This window comes from Macaca mulatta, chromosome 1, assembly GCF_049350105.2.
Source record: "Macaca mulatta isolate MMU2019108-1 chromosome 1, T2T-MMU8v2.0, whole genome shotgun sequence".
Lineage (NCBI taxonomy): Eukaryota > Metazoa > Chordata > Mammalia > Primates > Cercopithecidae > Macaca > Macaca mulatta.
The window spans coordinates 39,850,989-39,870,130 of NC_133406.1; the positions used below are offsets into that span (position 1 = coordinate 39,850,989).

The 19,142-nt window shown below is 44.0% G+C and overlaps 2 protein-coding genes across 3 annotated transcripts; both read right to left on the bottom strand.

The window, feature by feature from the left end:
- Positions 1-375: 375 nt before the first annotated feature.
- On the bottom strand, positions 376-2,172 carry LOC717930 (transmembrane epididymal protein 1). Its single transcript, XM_078001085.1, has one exon. It carries the CDS (start codon positions 1,539-1,541, stop codon positions 636-638), a length of 906 nt encoding a protein of 301 aa, XP_077857211.1. The 5' UTR covers positions 1,542-2,172; the 3' UTR covers positions 376-635.
- Positions 376-18,628, bottom strand: TEDDM1 (transmembrane epididymal protein 1). 2 transcript variants are annotated; one of them, XM_078001083.1, is made up of 2 exons: positions 17,655-18,628; positions 376-665 (listed from the first exon to the last, which is right to left on the bottom strand). In XM_078001083.1, the coding sequence occupies exons 1-2, from the start codon at positions 18,528-18,530 to the stop codon at positions 636-638; spliced, it is 906 nt and encodes a 301-aa protein (XP_077857209.1). In that variant the 5' UTR covers positions 18,531-18,628; the 3' UTR covers positions 376-635. The 2 variants fall into 2 exon arrangements, with proteins under 2 accessions (XP_077857209.1, XP_001114699.4); XM_001114699.4 differs by lacking the exon at positions 376-665 and having other exon boundaries at positions 17,625-18,446.
- Between the last annotated feature and the right edge of the window lie 514 nt (positions 18,629-19,142).

Here is a 19,142-nt window from a genome sequence, read left to right on the forward strand (position 1 = left end):
GAGCACATAAAGTGCCCACTTTTCTTTATCAAGATGGGACTTGAATGGGTCCAGTTGTGAGTTGTGAGAAGTCTTGATTCCCTCAGGTAAAAGGCAATCCCTTGTGCCTGACGAAGAAGCTAGTGACAGCATAACTGCTAGACTCTGTTCTCCTCCCTTCACAGCTCTTCCTTCTGTTACATTCTCTTCTCCCAGTGGCTTTTCTTGCACACTAATTTGTTCTCCTGGTCCTTTTCCTTCCCTCCCTCAAATCCCATCAGCATCTCTTTCTCAATCCCTCTCCCCTTATCTTCTCAGTAATTAGAGGCTCAGAGACAGAAAATGCACCAGCACGGGCATGGTGGCAGCCTCCTCTAATTGCAGCTACTCGGGAGGCTGAGGCAGGAGATTCGCTTGAACTCGGGAGGCGGAGGTTACAGTGAGCTGAGATTGTGCCATTGCACTCCAGCCTGAGCAATAGAGTGAGACTCCGCCTCAAAAAAAAAAAAAAGAAAAAAGAAAATGAACCAGCAGACAGGACCAACTCCTAGCCTTCAAGGCCATTACCTTCACCAAGGAGGGTACCATGCTCATGGCTGAGGAGCCCACAGGAGGAAGATGAGGTGGACGATGTGACAGCCATTGTAGGCCCTGTCTCAGGTGGAGCACTTTGCAAGGAGGAGAGCCTGGTCCTCTTTCTCTGACTGCTCCACTTCCTGTAGCAACTTGTAGAGGGGTCCTGGGGTGCTTGCATAATATGGAGCTTCTTTGGGTCCGGTCAGCTTCAAGCTTGGACTGTAACAATGATACCAAAAGGAAGAGAAGCCATAGATACCCAACAGGAATGAGGCATCGATCATAACATGCCAGCAGAAGAAGGTGGTGACAAACATGATGTCACTGATGTCATCATCTTGCCATGGGTAGCCAGAGACAGGTCTGTATAGAATAAAGCCTGCCTGCATCAGCCAGGAGCCCATCATCAGCATCAGAAAGGTCTCCATCAGCTGGAGATGACACATGTTGGGAGTCCACAGCTGTGCAGTCAACACCAGCAACAGCAGGAACACCACCAAAATGAGCAGAGAGTGAACGTGCAGCTCCACCCCTTCTGAGTCTTTAGCATGTGACACCATCAGCAGCAGGAGCTGGTAGATGATCAGGACCAGGGTACCTTTTTCTAGGCCCACACACCTCTGAGGCAGCACGTTCTTGCTCATGAAGTCCACGCAGCCATTGAGAGTGAGGAGGATGAACATGGTGAGGTGCTGCCACTCTTTGGGGTACATGAACCTTGGTGGCAGCTCCCTGTTCATCAATATCAACCCTCCTTTAATGCAACTGACCTCATAAACTGTCAACAGGGAGCCAGTCGCCATCTTCAACAAACCTCCATAGGATATTTTCCACAGCCTGGCACATCTTCCCTTATTCCTGGGAGGGGATGAAGGATATAGGAGAGAGTCACTGAATATTATAGCTTTGGAAATTACTACTGCCTGATATAGTCCATATAAGAACAGAAACAGCCCTGGATACACATGACCAATAAAGGTTCCCATGGAACCATCAATCTGTCCACTGAAGGAGAGAAAAGCAATACTCAGGCACAGCCTCACTTTATGCAGCCACTTCAAGTTCTGGGCTTTGGAAAGAACTGCCTTCCACCTACTTTTATCATCTCACCGCACCCACTGCTCCCCCACAAAAAGGAAATGTTTCTCAAGACAAGCCTACACATTTGGTGGAATATGGTCTATCATTCCATTCCATTCTGGTACATTGGGAATGCACTGGCTTCTGCCAAAGAAGTTGGTGAATGGGCTTTCAGAGGACCCTCTTACAGCCCTTGAGGTGCTTCTGGTTATACTCATCCCTACGTCCCATGGCTTCCTTCCTCTTGTCCTTCCCAGAGCTCGGAGGAGAAAAGGAGAGGAAAATGGAGTGGGTTGCCATGACGATATCCAACAAATTATGGACACTCATAAACTCTTGAGTATACTTTAGTCCTTCTCAGACATCATTTTGTTCCAATTGTAAAGTCAAACATTTTCTTTATGGATACTTTTGAACATTTGGATATATAGTATATTTAGCACCTATCTGGCTTTTCTACTTATCTATGATAGACTCATCTTGAAGACCTCCAAGAAAGCCCCCTTGAACATCCCCCTGTTACCCGCTCACATTCCCCCAACCACCACCACTTCAAAAAAATTTTTTTTTTTTTTTTTTTTTTTTTTTTTTTTTTTTTTTTTTTTTTGAGACGGAGTCTCTCTCTGTCGCCCAGGCTGGAATGCAGTGGCCGGATCTCAGCTCACTGCAAGCTCCGCCTCCCGGGTTCATGCCATTCTCCTGCCTCAGCCTCCCGAGCAGCTGGGACTACAGGCGCCCGCCACCTCGCCCGGCTAGTTTTTTTGTATTTTTTAGTAGAGACGGGGTTTCACCATGTTAGCCAGGATGGTCTCGATCTCCTGACCTCTTGATCCGCCCGTCTCGGCCTCCCAAAGTGCTGGGATTACAGGCTTGAGCCACCACGCCCGGCCTACCACTTCAAAATTTCTACCGGCCAGGAGATGAATCTGAAAAGCCGCCCCTGGGTATTGATTTTAGGGGCTGTGGTGATTTTGTAGTAGTGTCAGCATAACTGAGCTTGAACCCAGAATTTCCTTCCCAGTGTGGTTCCAAATTAGGTTTGGCTACAGGTGGAATTTACATGAGAATCTGAAGGCGGAAGTGAAGCAGCAACCTAAGAATACTCCGAAGGCGTAGGGTGCTGGGTACTGCTGTAGTTCATGCATTGCATCACTGTTCTGCAGGCTCACCTCCCAGATGAGCAGCGGCCAGGCTTAGAGCTGCCCTGAGCTACTCTTTGCGTGAAGGGCGCCAATTCCTTCTGCAGGTTGCCTGCCATTGAAGTATGAGATAGGGAGAGGACATGGGCTCCAGTTTGTCCTGGTAGGTTTTGGTTTTGGTTTGTCTTTGGCCTTCCCTCATTCATATAATATGGTTCTTGCTGACTGCTGCCACCTCAACCTGAAATGACTTCAGGTCCCCAACACAGCAGAGAGAAAACAGCTTTCCGTAGATGTTGTCCCCAGCTCCCATGTGTAAGGTCTAGTTTCTATCAGGCATCCGTATCCCATCACTCTGCTTCCATCAGCCATCCCTAACTGATATAAGAAAGTAAGATGAGTCCTGAAAATGGGGATACCACTGAGAGGAATCACCCCAGTGAGCTGGTATTGGCCACTGATATTTTCATATGAAATAGCCACCAGCTTCCTTTCTCAGTGATTACTTGATGAGTGTCTAATGCATCTAGGAGGACAGAGTTCTAGGTATTGGGTAACAGCCCTCCGAGCCTGAGAAAGGGGGATGGTGGAGAACAAGATACAGGGAATGTGAAGCATCCCTGGGCACACAAGTGATTCTGGGTTTATTGCAGAGGGTCCCTGCAGCAGGAGTTTCTCTGAGGGCAATAGGTGTGCTGAGGCAAGTGGAAGTTCATCACAGATGGTGAACCTTGCTGACTCAGTCCTCTGCGTAATCATCCCTGCTCACACTACAAGCAATGCTGTAAAGCAGAGGCAACACCTGTGTGCTGATGGCGCCCCCAGTGGGGAGGAGGAGAGTTTACACACAGGGCACAGTGCTGCCTCTGAGCCCTCTCTCCCATCCAAATGCCTAACTTACTTACACTTTCTCAAGCCCACTTTATGCCAGAAAAATTAGATATCACTCTCTGCAGTTGAGCATGACAATAATTCATACTTCTTCTTGCAGTTGTGAGATCTGGTGTGGCTGGGGAGTCGAATGTGAAGGTAGGCTATAAAAACAAAACTTAATTCTGCTTTCTGAAGGAATTTACTTTGCTTATTTAATTTTAATTTTTAGGTGTTCTTATAGAATTAATATACAGTCATTGTAGAAGAATCAGATTTTTTTTTTCTTTTTTCTTTTCAAAGATAGATTCTTACTTTGTTGCCCAGATTGGTCTTGAACTCCTGGGCTCAAGTGATCCTCCTGCCTTACCGCCCAAACTGCTGGGATTGCAGGTGTTAGCCACTGTGCCAGCCTTTTTTCCCTCCCTCCCTCCCTCCCTCCCTTCCTGCCTTCCTGCCTGCCTGCCTTCCTGCCTTTCTTTTCCTTCCTTCTTTTCTTTTTTTCTTTTCTTTTCTTTCTCTCTCTTTCTCTTTCTTTTCTCTCTCTTTCTTTCTTTCTTTCTTTCTTTCTTTCTTTCTTTCTTTCTTTCTTTCTTTCTTTCTTTCTTTCTTTCTCTCTCTCTCTCTCTCTCTCTGTCTCTCTTTCTTTCTTTCTGTTTCTGTTTCATTTCTTTCCACACCCCTTCAGTACAACATAAATTATATACGCGAAAAGAACATTATGAATCATCTGTAAGGTCAGATATTGTGGCTCACACTTGTAATCCCAACACTTTGGGAGGCCGAGGTGGGTAGATCACTTGAGGTCAGGAGTTCAAGACCAGCCTGACCAACATGATGAAACCTTGTGTCTACTAAAAATACAAAATTAGCCGGGCATGGTGGTGCATGCCTGTAATCCCAGCTACTTGGGAGGCTGAGGCAGGAGAATTGCTTGAACCTGGGAGGTGGAGGTTGCAGCGAGCTGAGATAGCGCCATTGTACTCCAGGCTGGGCAACAAAAGTGAAACTCCATCTCAAAAAAAAAAAAATCATCGATAATCCCACAACTTGGATGTGACCATTGTCACCAGTGAGGTGTAGAGACAGTCTTCAGAAGGCACCATGAGGAAGTGGAAAATACACTGATGTGAAGTCAGAATCTGGGTTCTAGTTCTAGTTTTCTCTTGATTTCCTGAATGTCATACCCTTATCTACAAAAAGGAGCATTGGACTTAATTTTTCCTACAGTGAAAACAAAAAGGCATAGATGTTGCGACACAGAGGTGAGCATGTTTGTCTCCTGTCTCCTTCTCCCTTTTGGTGAACTATCAAAATACATGGAAGCACTGTAGACCTGAATGCTCAGAGGAAGGAGATTCAAAGGGAAAATCTGAGAGCAATACTTCCGAAGTGAATCACAGAGAAGAGAACCCCAGGAACTCTCCTTGGTTCTTGAATTTGTCCTGGGAGAAGTAGGCAGTCTGTTGCTCCTCCAGGAGCTGTGGTCTTCAGGCCTCAAGAATAATTGCATTTGGTCACTCTTTTTTGGTGGAGGGGGCAGTATATGGCATCTATCACAATGGTTACTCTTAATATTGCTTCTTGAACCTCAGGTCTGTGGTCCACACAAGGCGGGAGTAGCAGAGCTTATTCTGGCTCACACACTCATTGCCATAGATGCTCCTGGCAGCTGAGAGCTGGGCACCAGTGGTCAGAAGAGGAGGGAGAACAGCAGCACTGACTCAACAGCAATGGGAGATTGAATGTGGCATGAATGCAGGACATGTAGCCCCACTTACAGTCCTGTCTGGGATGTTCAGTCCTCCGCCTTGGCCAGACATCAAGGCTGCACATAGTTCATTAAAACATGAACATCCTGATCCCAGGACTTTGAAGATAGGAATCGCCCATCCCAAACCAGACACTGCCCACAAGCAGCTGAGCAAGGAGCCAAGGGTGGTGAATGATTAGCAGAACTGCCAGACAGCTCTAGAGTCTGTGGACACGAAGCACCTGGAAAGCTGTTTCATGGGTGTGATATTATGAGTATATACATGTTGGCTTTTGTCCATGGCTCCTAGCTCATATCTCCCTTAACCCTGAGACAGTCTTTTGTCATAATGTTGGGAGCACTTTAGGCTTCAGAAGCAGACCTCAGGAAACAGAATCTCTCTCTGACCTTCTCCTCCCCTCCTTTCAATTGCCCAAGGCAGGACCCTAATCTGATTTCAGGTCATAAGACCTTCATTCCAGAGAGGGTCCTGCCCCATACTCTGCAGGAAGGAATGTTGCATGGAGAGACCAAGAAGAATCTGAACAGACAGGCCTTCCTGGGTTTCCATAATGCCCTTTTTGTCCAATCACATTTTGACATAGTTATCCATGCATCATTCATGGACGATCAATGAAGTCTCCTTAAAAGGCCCAAAGGGCTGAGTGAGGTGATTCACGCCTGTAATCCCAACACTTTGGGAGGCTGAGGCGGGTGGATCACTTGAGGTCAGGAGTTCAAGTCCAGCCTGGCCAATATGGTGAAACCCCGTCTCCACTAAGAATACAAAAGTTAGCTGGGCAAGGTGGTGCATGCCTGTAATCCCAGCTACTCGGGAGGCTAAGGCAGGAGAATTGCTTGAACCTGGGAAGTATAGGTTCCAATGAGCCGAGATCACGCCACTGCACTCTGGCCTGGGCCACAGAGTGAGACTCCATCTCAGAAAAAAAAAAAAAAAAAAAAAAAAGCCCAAAGGCCAAAGAAGTGTTGAGAGAGCTTCCAGGTGGCTGAACAGGTGGAGGTTCCTAGAGGGTGGCACACTTATGGAGGGCATGGAAGCCCTGTGCCCCTTCCCCCGTACCTCACGCTACACATTTCTTCATCTGTATTCTTTGCAATATCCTTTATAGTAACTTGGCAAATGTGTTTCTTTGAGTTCTGTGAGTTGCTCTTGCAAATTAATCAAATCCAAAGAGCAGGGTTATGGGAACCCCAACTTAAAGTTGGTCTTCAGAAGTTCTGAAAGTCCGTGCTTGCAGCTGCTGTTGGAGGGGCAGTTTTGGCGATTGAGCCCTCACCCTGTGGGATGTGACGCTATCTCCAGGTAGATAGTCTTGGAATTTAATTACCAACACCCTGCTGGTGTCTGCCACTTGGTGCGCGTGAAGGAAAACCCCCACATTTGCTTACAGAAGTCTTCTGTGTTGAATGCTGTGGTGTGAAAGCAAAGGAAAAACACAGTTTAAAAGTTTTTCCTAAACAATGGGAAACTGAATTTCCAAAAATCGCTTTACTACTGGCGTCCAGGAGGTCCCTCCTGGCCCAGCTGCTCCATGGTGAGACTCCGCCAAGACCTGCCTCCCCACCTGCCGCCCCACATTCCCGAGGGAGCCCAGGTAAAACCACCGCCTTTTGTCTGGCATCGTGAAATGCCAGAGTACTCAAGAACGTCCTCAGGAACACAGTAAACATTGGATTTCCTAACTGCCGTGGACCCTTCTGAGTCTGCAGGGCTTATAAAGGAGTATAAAGACAAATTCTTTCCCTCTAAGAGCTCACTGTTTAGTTGAAGGCACAACACCTCTACACATACATGCACACATGCACACATACACACACACATTAGGGAACTATTTACACTACTTTTTAGACTACTTCTGTTTCATAGAAATCAAATGTCACATGTAAATTTAAATTTTCCAACCCCTACATTCATTAAGTATAAAAAAGGTGAAATTGATTTTAGTGAGATTTGACCCAATATATTAGAAATACTATTTCAAAACGTAATTAATATAAAAGTTATAAAAGTTATGAATTACTTTTTTTTTTTTTTTGAGACAGAGTCTTGTTCTGCCACCCAGGCTGGAGTGCAATGGTGCAATCTCAGCTCACTGCAACCTCCGTCTCCCAGGTTCAAGCAATTCTTATGCCTCAGCCTCCCAACTCCTGGGATTAGGTGTGTACTACCACTCCCAGCTAATTTTTGTATTTTTAGTAGAGATGGGGTTTCACCATGGTGGCCAGGCTGGTCTCAAACTCCTGGTCTCCAGTGATCCACCTGCCTTGGCCTTCCAAAGCACTGGGATTACAGGCATGAGCCACAAGTTGTTTTATTTTGTTTTGTTTTTAAGAGACAGGGTCTCACTCTGTCACCCAAGCTAGAGTGCAGGGGTGCAAACATAGCTCACTGAAGCCTCAAACTCCTGTGCTGAAGTTATTCTCTAGCCTCAACCTCTTGTGTAACTAGGAGTGCAGGTACACACCACCACACCAGCCAATTTTTAAAATTTTGTGCAGAGATAGGGTCTCCTTATGTTGCCCAGGCTGGTCTCTAACTCCTGGCTTCCGGTGATCTGCCTACCTTGGCCTCCCAAAGTGCTGGGATTACAGGCATAAGCCACCATGCCCAGCCTGAATGAAGTATTTTATCTTTCTTATTTCATACAGAATCTTCAAACTGTAGTGTATATTTTACACTTACAGCCCATCTCAATTTAGACAAACCATATTCCAAGTTCTCAATAGCCACATGTGATTAATGGCTACCATGTTGGATTGCACAGATATTGGATGGAATTGAATGACCTGTTGAGGGAAATATCCATTTTAAAATTTTAGTGAAAAAAGCAGTTCATTGAAGAGGTAGAAGTTTGATCAGAAATGGCATCTAGAGCACTACACTATAAACTTCTTAATGACTGTGGGATTTTTCCACAGACTGTGATATTTTTCAAAGGCATATTTTAATTTAACTTTGTTTAGGAGGGGCATCGTTGGCAAAGCCAAGTACACCTTAGGAAGAGAAGGTCAGAAGGCTGGAGGCTTGAGAAAGCCATACAGAGAGTGGGTCCAGGGAAATCAGAACAAGGTCAGAGAGAGCTCATCTGCTCATGTTTCAAACTTTCATCTTATTTGAAGTAAGGTTTACTAAGCTTTGGGATTTGTCACTGACTTATGAAAACAAGGCTTATAAGAGCTGGAAAACTTCCTGCTGCCTGCACCTGCACCACTGGCCCAGGCATTCAGGTAAGGCACAGCAAAAAATTAGATCAGAAAAGAAAAAGGAAAGACAAAGAGAAAAAAATAAAAGAAATGGAAAGCAACATTCTAATTTTTTAGTTCAAGAGTCATCTATCCTTTGGCTGGGCACAGTGGCTCACGCCTATAATCCTAGCACTTTGGGAGCCCTAGGCGGGTGGATCTCCTGAGGTCAGGAGTTCGAGACTAGCCTGGCCAACATGGCGAAACCCCGTCTCTACTAAAAATACAAAACATTAGCTGGGTGTGGTGGTGGGTGACTGTAATCCCAGATACTTGGGAGGCTGAGGCAGGAGAATTGCTTGAATCTGGGAGGTGGAGGTTGCAGTGAGCTGAGATCGTGCCATTGCACTCCAGCCTGGGCAACGAAGTGAGACTCTGTTAAAAGAAAAAAAAAGAGTCATATATCCTTGATTTCACCTGGCACACTAGCTCATAATTTTTCTCTTCAAAATTGTGTATAATGTGAGCTTTGTACCTCCATTGCATAACCATGACTTCATTTTCACCATTTGTATAATTGGTTTCAGGTGCTTTTCAATGATCACATTTCAATAGCTGCAAACTTCTTTTTCTTTTTTTTTTTTTTTTTTTTTGAGACGGAGTCTCGCTCTGTCACCCAGGCTGGAGTGAGTGACGCGATCTTGGCTCACTGCAAGCTCCGCCTCCCGGGTTCCTCCTGCCTCAGCCTCCCGAGTAGCTGGGACTACAGGCGCCCGGCTAGTTTTTTGTATTTTTAATAGAGACAGGGTTTCACTGTGTTAGCCAGGATGGTCTCGATCTCCTGACCTCGTGATCCACCCGCCTCGGCCTCCCAAAGTGCTGGGATTACAGGCGTGAGCCACCGCGCCCGGCCAAACTTCTTTTTCTTATGGAAACTTTTGTCAAGGTGGAAGCATGTACTCACCCTACCTCTGTTATTCCTTTTTTTTTTTTTTTTTTTTTTGTTTGAGACGGAGTCTCACTCTGTTGCCCAGGCTGGAGTGCAGTGGTGCAATCTCAGCTTACTGCTACCTATGCCTCCCGGATTCAAGCAATTCTCCTGCCTCAGCTTCCCAAGTAGCTGGGACTACGGGTATATGTTACGACGTCAGTTAAATTTTGTGTTTTTAGTAGAGACAGGGTTTCACCATGTTGGCCAGGCTGGTCTTGAACTCCTGATCTCAAGTGATCTGCACCCCATTGGCCTCCCAAAGTGCCACTGCACCTGGCCCCTACCTCTGTTATTCCTGTATCTTCTCTTATGACCGTGCTATGGACTCATAACCTGTGGCTGAGGACAGAACTCAAGCTCTGTGAATCTGTTTTTTCAAGATCATTTCTATTCCAAACCAGAATATGCATCCCCTAGTTAGGAGTTAACCTTTGCTTCCTTTTGTTCAGGATTCTTCATTCTGCAGTTTGGGAATCCCTCTAAACTTCAAGTTTCATGTGGACAATACAGCTATGTGACCACCAAAAAGTCTCATTCCCTCCCACAGGTAGAGCAGTGGAAGGGGGCTGCCCAGGCAGGCACTACATTTCCCAGCCTCTTGGAGACTGAGCTCGAGCCAATGGAATGTGTGTAGAAGTGCTGTATTCCACTTCAAGGCATGGCCCATGGAAGCCTCCCTCTTGCTCATTTCTTTTTTCATATCTGTTGGCTGAACATAGAGAACTGGGGGGCTCTGCGGAAGGGCAAAGACACAGGATGGGTGGACCCTGGCTTCTGAAAGACTATATGGAAGGCTCCCTGCCAACTAGGAATGCTGGCATTCAACTTTATGTGTAGGGATTAATAACTTTCTATTGTGTTAAGCCAGTAAGATTGAAGGGTTTATCTCTTTAAATCAGTTAGTTAATACATGCTGTCTACCATTTCTCTAAGAGGACTACAGGAAGATCATGTAAATGCAACTCCTGGCCATCAGTTATGACCAACTACCTGAAGGGTTAAGCTAATTATTCTCACCCAATCCTCTCCCCTGCCTTCAATATCTCAGGTCTACAATACTTATGTGCCCTGTCTCAGTCACCTGCTTTCTGGGGCTCAGGAACCTAAGTTCACAAAAGCTTCCTTATGAAGTAAGGAGCACAAGAAGTAAATAGCTGTGAAGCTGCTGCTTCTCAACAGTATCTGCTTCATTTTATTATTTTTTTTAATTTTTAGATTTGGGGGTACTTGTTTGTTGCATTGGACATTGGTATTACATGCATCATGATGGGGGTAGAGCTTCTAGTGTACCCATCACCTAATATTGGACATCGTACCCAGTAGGTAATTTTAAACCCTATGTCCCTACCCCCCATCTTTTGGAGTCCCCAGAGTCTGTTTTCTCTATCTTTATGTCCATGAGTATAATTTGTTTAATAACAATGGCACTCATGGACATAAAGATGAAGAAAGCTCCCACCTGTAATTGAGAACATGCAGTATTTTATTTTCTGCTTCTGCATCAGTTCACTTAGGATAATGGCCTCCAACTCCATCTATGTTGCTATAAAGGACATGATTTTGTTCTTGTTTATGGCTGCATAGTATCCCATGGTGTATATATACCACATTTTCCAATCAACTCTTGGTGGACATTTAGGTTGGATCCATGACTTTGCTTTTTGTAAATAGTGCTGCAACAAACACATGAGTGCAGGTGTCTTTTTATATAATGATTTCTTTTCCTTGGGTAGATAGCCCATAGTGGGATTGCTGGGTTGAATGGTAGTTCTATTTTTAGTTCTTTGAAATATGTACATAGTGTTTTCCATAGAAGTGGAACTAATTTACATTCCCACCAGCAGTATACAAATGTTCCCTTTTCTCTGCATCCTCACCAATATCTGTTGTTTTTTGGACAGGTGAGGTAACTCACACTTGTAATCCCAGCATTTTGGAAGGCCAATCCTAGCTTAAGAGTAGGATTCAAGACTGGCTGTGGGCAACAAGGCAAGATCTTGCCTCTACAAAATATAAAAATAAAAAAATACCCTTGTGTGTTGATGCCCACCTGTGGTCTCAGCTACTAGGAAGACTGAGGCAAGAAAGATCACTTAAGTCCAGGAGTTCTAGGCTACAGTGAGCTGTATTCATATCACTGCACTCCAGCCTGGGTGACAGGATGAGACACTGTCTCAAAAATAATAATAATAAAAACATAAATAAAATAAAAGGAAACATCTGGGTTTTATTTATTTATTTTTTTGACGTTTTAATGAAAGCCATTCTGACTGCTGAGAGTTGGTATCTCAGTTAGGTTTTAATTTGCATTTCTCTGATGATTTTTGATGTTGATCATTTTTTCAGGTGTTTGTTGGTCACTTGTATTTCTTCTTTTGAGAAATGTCTGTTCATGTCCTTGGCCTAGTTTTTAATGGAATTGTTCATTTATTTCTTCTTGAATTGAGTTTCTTGCAGATTATGGATATTAATCCTTTGTTGGAGGCAAAATTTGTAAATATTTTCTCCCATTATGTAGGTTGTGTGTTTATCTTGTTGATGATTTCTTTTGCTGTGCAAAAACATCTCAGTTTAAGTCCCATTTGTCTATTTTTGTTTTTGTTGCACAAATGCTTTTGGAGTCTTTACCATAAATTCTTTAATTCTTTGCCTAGGCTAATGTTCAGAAGAGTTTTTTTTTTTTTTTTTTTTTTTTTTAGGTGTCCTTCTAGGTTTTTTTTTTTTATAGTTTCAGGTCTTACATTTAGGTCTTTAATCAATTTCCTTTTAATTTTTGTATATAGTGAGAGATAGAGGTCCAGTTTTATTCTTCTGCATATAGCTAGCCAGTTTACCCAGCACCATTTAGCATCTCTTTCCCCCACTCTTTATTTTTCTCCACTTTATCAAAGATCAATTGGTTGTTGGTATGTGGCTTTATTTCTGTACCATGATCTATGAGTCTATTTTTGTACCAATACCTTGCTGTTTTAGTTACTTTAGGTTTGTAGTATAATTTGAAGTCAGGCAATGTAATGCCTCTGGCTTTATTCTTTTTGCTTAGGAGTGTTTTGGCTATTTAGGCTTTTCTATAGAGCCATATGAACTTTAGGATTGCTCTTCTGATTCTGTGAAAAATAATGTTGGCAATTTGATAAGAATTGCATTGAATCTGTAGATTGCTTTGAGTAATATGGTCATTTTAACCATATTGATTCTTCCAGTATATGAGTATGGGGTGTCGGGATGTTTCTCCATTTATTTGTGTCTTCTACAGTTTATTTTGTCAGTATTTTGTAGTTTTCTTTGTAGAGATCTTTCACCTCTTTGGTCAAATGTATTTCTAGTTTTTATTTTTTTGTGTGGCTATAGAAAATGACATTGGATTCTTCCTTCTCCTTCTCCTTCTCCTGCTTCTTCTTTTTTTTTCTTTGATGGAATCTTGCTCTGTTGTATTTTTGCCTGACTGTGGTATTAGGGTAATACTGCATTTGTAGAATGAGTTAGGAAGAGATCCCTCCTCTTAGATTTTTTGGAAGAGTTTCAGTAAGAATGGTACTAGCTCCTCTTTGTACACGTACTTCATTTTGGATAAAATCTTTCTGTTACAGGGCCACAAGTCTCAGTATGATACAGTGTTTTCTACTGCTCACAGTGCTGGATAAACCTTTACTAAAATTTAACACCACCTTTACTAGTTTCCTATTTCTTTGTAACAATATATTAACACAAATTTAGGAGCACACACAATGAAAACTGACCATTTCACAGTTCGTATGGGTCAGGAATCCAACAGGAGCCGGCTGAATCTTCTGCTCTAGAGGTTGCTCTCAGTTCTTGGCACATGGCTTTCATAGACAAATCATGACATGGCTGTGAGTTTTCTTCCAGGCCAGCAGGAGTGAATCCTTGATGACTCACCTTCTTCTTATGGGCTCATCTGACTAGGTCAGACCCATCCAGGACAATCTTCTTCTTGATTAATTCAAAGTCAACTGATTAGTAACTAAGCTTAGATTTTATATTTCCTTATATGAACTGGTCCCAGCAACACTCAAGGGAAGGTGATTAACCTGAATATGTACACCAAAAGCAGGAATCTTGGGGACCATCTTAGAATTCTGCTTACCAAACTATCTAATTATCCTTTTCATCCATTACCATAGTTACAATATAATTATGTATATTGTTATTTGTATTTTTCTCATTATTTTATTGCCAATCCTTGCATAGTTCCTTGAAAAGAGTAGCTCTTTAGGATTCCTAAATATATTAATTAATCCCTTGGTCATTTTGATTGGAGGTGAAAAATCTCTATTTATTAACCACATGTTTACAAATAAGTGTCCTTCACTGGATCTTCACTTTTGTGAAATTCAGTAGTGAAAGTTTTCTTTTTTCACTCTTACCAACATCTGAGGGTAAACTCTTTCTAAGGTTTTGGCCTGCAGTATAATTCCTCCACTGCTGTTTCAGGTACAGTTTCAATTAGAAATAGATGGAAACCCAAATTGGGATAGTTCACAGAGGGTTTCATACAGGTACTTCTGGGCCAGGTGCGGTGGCTCACACCTGTAATCTCAGCACTTTGGGAGGCTAAGGCAGGTGAATCACCTGAGGTCAGGAGTTCAAGACCAGCCTGGCCAACATGGTGAAACCCCATCTCTATTAAAAATACAAAAAAAAAAAAATTAGCTGGGTCTGGTGACGAACACCTGCAATCCCAGCTACTCAGGAGACTGAGGCAGGAGAATTGCTTGAACCTGGGAGGTAGAAGTTGCAATAAGCAGAGATTGCACCATTGCACTCCAGCCTGGGTGACAGAGCGAGACTCTGTCTCAAAAATAAATACATAAAATACATAAATAAAGGTACTTCTTTTACAGATGTGGACAGAGTATAAGGAGACCATAAGGATACTTGAGTAATAGTTGGAGCTGTTAACTGCCTCTAGGCCCCAAACGGAGGTAGGACATGGGACATGAGACTTCTTTATATATGAAAGGATAGTGAATTGAATGGTGGCACCCAGAAAGATAGGTCCAAGTCCTAACCCCTAGAACCTGTGAATGTGATCTTATTTGGACAAGAGTATTTGCAGATATAATTAAGTTAAGGATCTCAAGATGAGCTCACCTTGGATTTGGGGTGGGCCCTAAAGCCAATGGCAGGTGTCCTTGTAAGAGAAAAGCAGAAGGAGATTAAAGGCACAGAGAAACACACAGGAGAAGACAATGTGAAGCTGGAGGCATATTTGGGAGTGATGCCGGTATAAGCCAAGGAATGCCAGACTACCAGCAGTCTTTGGAAGCTAGGAGGGAGATACGCAGCATATTTTACATCAGAGCATCTATGAGGAACAAACCTTGCCTACACCTTGAAACAAAGCTGTTGTTTCTACAAACAAAAAGCCAGTTATTCCTCACATTAATTGAATAAACCATTCATAATATGTATTTAATTCTCACATTCCATATTTCTGTTTCTGGAGCCTCTATTAAGCTATACCATGTTGATTTATGGACCTATGTTACTTGCTTCCTCCTATACCACACTGTTTTAATTCTTGAGTTAATTTCATAATGGATTGTGAAAGCTGGCAAAGCAATTTTCTCCCTCATTTTTTTCTTCTGGGAAAAAAATGCTTGAGCTGTCTCAGTGTTCCTTTCTCGGATATATTTAACAATGGGTTTGCTGAATTTTGTTAAACTTATATTGGGAATGTTTTTGGAGAGGAGTACACTCAATTTAAATGTTTCTACAAATGCAGATATATTAGCTGAAGACATATTTTATGAGATATTATGTTGGGAGAAATTCACTAATTATCAGAGATTTGCTTAGCAGTTTAGAATTAGGATATGAATGACTTGATGAGATCAATAAGGAAGTGGTTTCTTTATTATTTACCATGACTATATTCAAGAATGGCAATAAGGCCAGGTGCGGTGGCTCATGCCTGTAATCCCAGCACTTTGGGAGGCCAAGGTGGGCGGCTCGCCTGAGGTCAGGAGTTCAAGACCAGCCTGGCCAACATGGTGAAACCCTGTCTCTACTAAAAATACAAACATTAACTGGGCATGGTGGCACATGCCTGTAGTCCCAGCTACTTGGGAGGCTGAGGCAGGAGAATCACTTGAACCTGGGAGGCGGAGGTTGCAGTGAGCTGAGATCATGCCACTGTACTCCAGCCTAGGTGACAGAGCAAGACTCCATCTCAAAAACAAAACAAAACAAAAAAAAATAAAAAAGGCAATAAAAAATGAGAGCCCAGATGATAAATAATGAAAAAGAGCCCAGTAATTAGACATAATCCAATAAACAAGAAGGATTCGAAGCATCTTGTCTCAGGCTCCAGTCTGACCTGTACCCAAAACATTAGCCCTGCCAGGGGTATGGAAGCCCAGCATCCTCTGCACACCCAGGGCAGCCTAAGATACAGACAGAAGGTATGATGTGCACATACTCTTTAGGAGGCCTAGGGGTCATTGCAGTGCTCTACTCATGCACACCGGGGCATCTTGCCACCTGCTTTCTGCCCATCTTGTTTTCCACATCAGTCACACTCCTCCACCTTTCTCTGCAGAGAAGTCATTTGAGCCCAGACAACAGAAGCAGGGGCTTGACTTTCAGAGCATATGTTCCTGTCGTGTCTCTGACCAGCCGTGAGTCTTTGGGCACAGACACCTGTGGAAGTCTTCAGTTTTTTGTATGTAAACTGGAGACATCTGGGAAGCCAATGGGGCATACCTCATAGAGGTCCAGTAAAAGATGATACACAGAGTAAACCGATCTCCTAAACAGGTCAGTGGAGTTTATTTTATACTCAGACCTGCTGCTATGTGATGCAGTCTTAGCCCATGACTGCCTCTCTGAGAGTTCACAGAGCAGACACTACATTTAGAAGAGACAGGAAAGGGAGGGGCCTGAAGCAAATGAGACTTTATTACGCATGAACTGTGCAGAGGACAATGTTATATTCTTCTGGAACATGCAGCGGAAATGGGTAACAAGGATAGGATAAATTCCCTGCTGTTCGGGAGCCTGCCTTGTAGTTGGTGGAGCAAAACCTCCTGGAGAGGGGCAATATGAGATACAGAGCAAAGGAGAGTATATCAGCAGCACGGGCAAATAGCAACACAGATTTACAGAGTTTCTGAAGATCTCCAGACCCAAGGAGTCTATGAGAATTTTCTGGAGGAGGTCTTTTTGGTGGAAGTGGTACATGAAATTTATTGCTGAGTGTAGAATGACACTGTGTAGTAAAAATGTGACTGCCGATGGGTTTTGTAGAGAGCGTTATTTGGAAAGGCTCAAGTGTAGGCTCCAGTAAATCAGGATCTAGTAAACTGCTGCTGGGGCTAGTGGTGGTTAAACAAGTAGAAAAACACTTTGCTTTGGCTGGGTTAGAGGTCAGGAGTTAGAGATGTGGTGGCATTTAGTGAAAGTTTGGTTTATGGAGACTTGAAAAACTATGATGTAAACAGTTTTAATTCTCACTTTATGTGTAGAATTTGAAACTATGCTAATCCACCCAAGTTAAAAATATATATGGGATTCTTATTTCAATCAGGTGGGTTAAGTGAATGGTACTCCATCTATTTATGCTGTTTCGCCTTAGCTGGCCAACAGAAATACCCATCACTGCAATCTTGATTTGTGAGAAGTCTTTATTCCTTAGGTAAAAACCAGGCCAGACAGCTGGTGAGGGCATCACTGCTAGGCTCCACCCTCCTCCTTTCAGAGGCCTCCCTTTGATTGTTCTCTTCCCGCTATGGATATTTCTTGGCCACATTCCTACCCCTTTGGGCCTCTTCCTCCTCTTCCACTTTGCCCCATCCACATAACCCCATCTGTGCCCCCTCTTGAGGTTTCTCTCTCCCTATGTCCTCAGCAATCTGAGGCCCAGCTACAGGGACAACAGTCGGGGCCAGTTACTGTCCTTCAGGGCCATTCCCTTCACTGGGGACCAAAGAGGGTGCCATTTTCATGGCTAAGAAGCCCACAGGAGGAAGATGAGGTGGACAACATGCCAGTCACTGTAGGCCCTGTCTCAGGGGGAGCTCTTTGAAAAAAGGAGAGCCTGGTCCTCTTTCTCTGACTGCTCCACTTCCTGTAGCAACTTGTAGAGGGGTCCTGGAGTGCTTGCATAATACGGAGCTTCTTTGGGTCCGGTCAGCTTCAAGCTGGGACTGTAACAATGATACCAAAAGGAAGAGAAGCCATAGATACCCAACAGGAATGAGGCATCGATCATCACATGCCAGCAGAAGAAGGTGGTGACAAACATGATGTCACTGATGTCATCGTCTTGCCATGGGTAGCCAGAGACAGGTCTATATAGAATAAAGCCTGCCTGCATCAGCCAGGAGCCCATCATCAGCATCAGAAAGGTCTCCATCAGCTGGAGATGACACATGTTGGGAGCCCACAGCTGTGCAGTCAACACCAGCAACAGCAGGAACACCACCAAAATGAGCAGAGAGTGAACGTGCAGCTCCACCCCTTCTGAGTCTTTAGCATGTGACACCATCAGCAGCAGGAGCTGGTAGATGATCAGGACCAGGGTACCTTTTTCTAGGCCCACACACCTCTGAGGCAGCACGTTCTTGCTCATGAAGTCCACACAGCCATTGAGAGTGAGGAGGATGAACATGGTGAGGTGCTGCCACTCTTTGGGGTACATGAACCTTGATGGCACCTGCTTGCTCATAAGCACCATCCCGCTATCAAGACAGAGTACCACATAAATTGTTAAGAGGGAGCCAGTCACTATCTTCAGTAATCCTCCATAGGATATTTTCCACAGCCTGGAACATCTTTGCTTATTCCTGGGAGAGCACAAAGGATACAGGACACAACCTTTGAGTATCATGCCCTTGGAGACCACTGTGGCCTGATATAGTCCATAAGAGAAAAGAAATAGCCCCGGGTAAAAATGGCCAATGAACTTTCCCATGGAATAGAGGCCTGTCTGACTGAAGCATGAAGAACGATACTCAGGACCTCTCTACCCTCCTCTCCCTCACAGGCCCCTGGAGTTTTGGGTCTATATATACAGAGCTAAGTTCTACCTACTTTTATCATCTCCTTCTGCCCACTGCTGTCTCACAGAATGGAAAGTTCTGGACAGGAGCCTAGATTTTTAGTGAGGTATGTCTCATTATTCCATTTCATTCCAGTACATTGGGAACTAATTGAGTTCTGCCAAAGTAGAAACATAAATATTTTTTAGTATGCACCTGTGGGAATTTGTGCTCTCAGGAGCTCTGCTTTTGGGCCCTTGAGGACCTTCTGGTCACACTTGTCCCTCTCTCTCATGGCTTGCTTCCTTCTGCCCCTGTTCAATGTTCAGAGTAGGAAAAGAGAGGTGCCTGAGCACGGAGATTATCCAGAGAAGACCTGGGTTACTCACAAACCTTCATGCATCCTTTAAGACTCCTTCCTCGGCCGGGCGCGGTGGCTCAAGCCTGTAATCCCAGCACTTTGGGAGGCCGAGACGGGCGGATCACAAGGTCAGGAGATCGAGACCATCCTGGCTAACACGGTGAAACCCCGTCTCTACTAAAAA

What these genes read in the sequence shown, in the direction of transcription:
- LOC717930 (XM_078001085.1), bottom strand. Translation starts at nt 1,541, where the DNA reads ATGGGAACCTTTATTGGTCATGTGTATCCAGGGCTGTTTCTGTTCTTA.
- TEDDM1 (XM_078001083.1), bottom strand. Translation starts at nt 18,530, where the DNA reads ATGGGAAAGTTCATTGGCCATTTTTACCCGGGGCTATTTCTTTTCTCT. An exon ending in AGTCAGAGAAAGAGGACCAG is followed by an intron (nt 666 to 17,654) that starts GCTCTCCTTTTT and finishes AAAGAGGACCAG; the next exon opens with GCTCTCCTCCTTGCAAAGTG.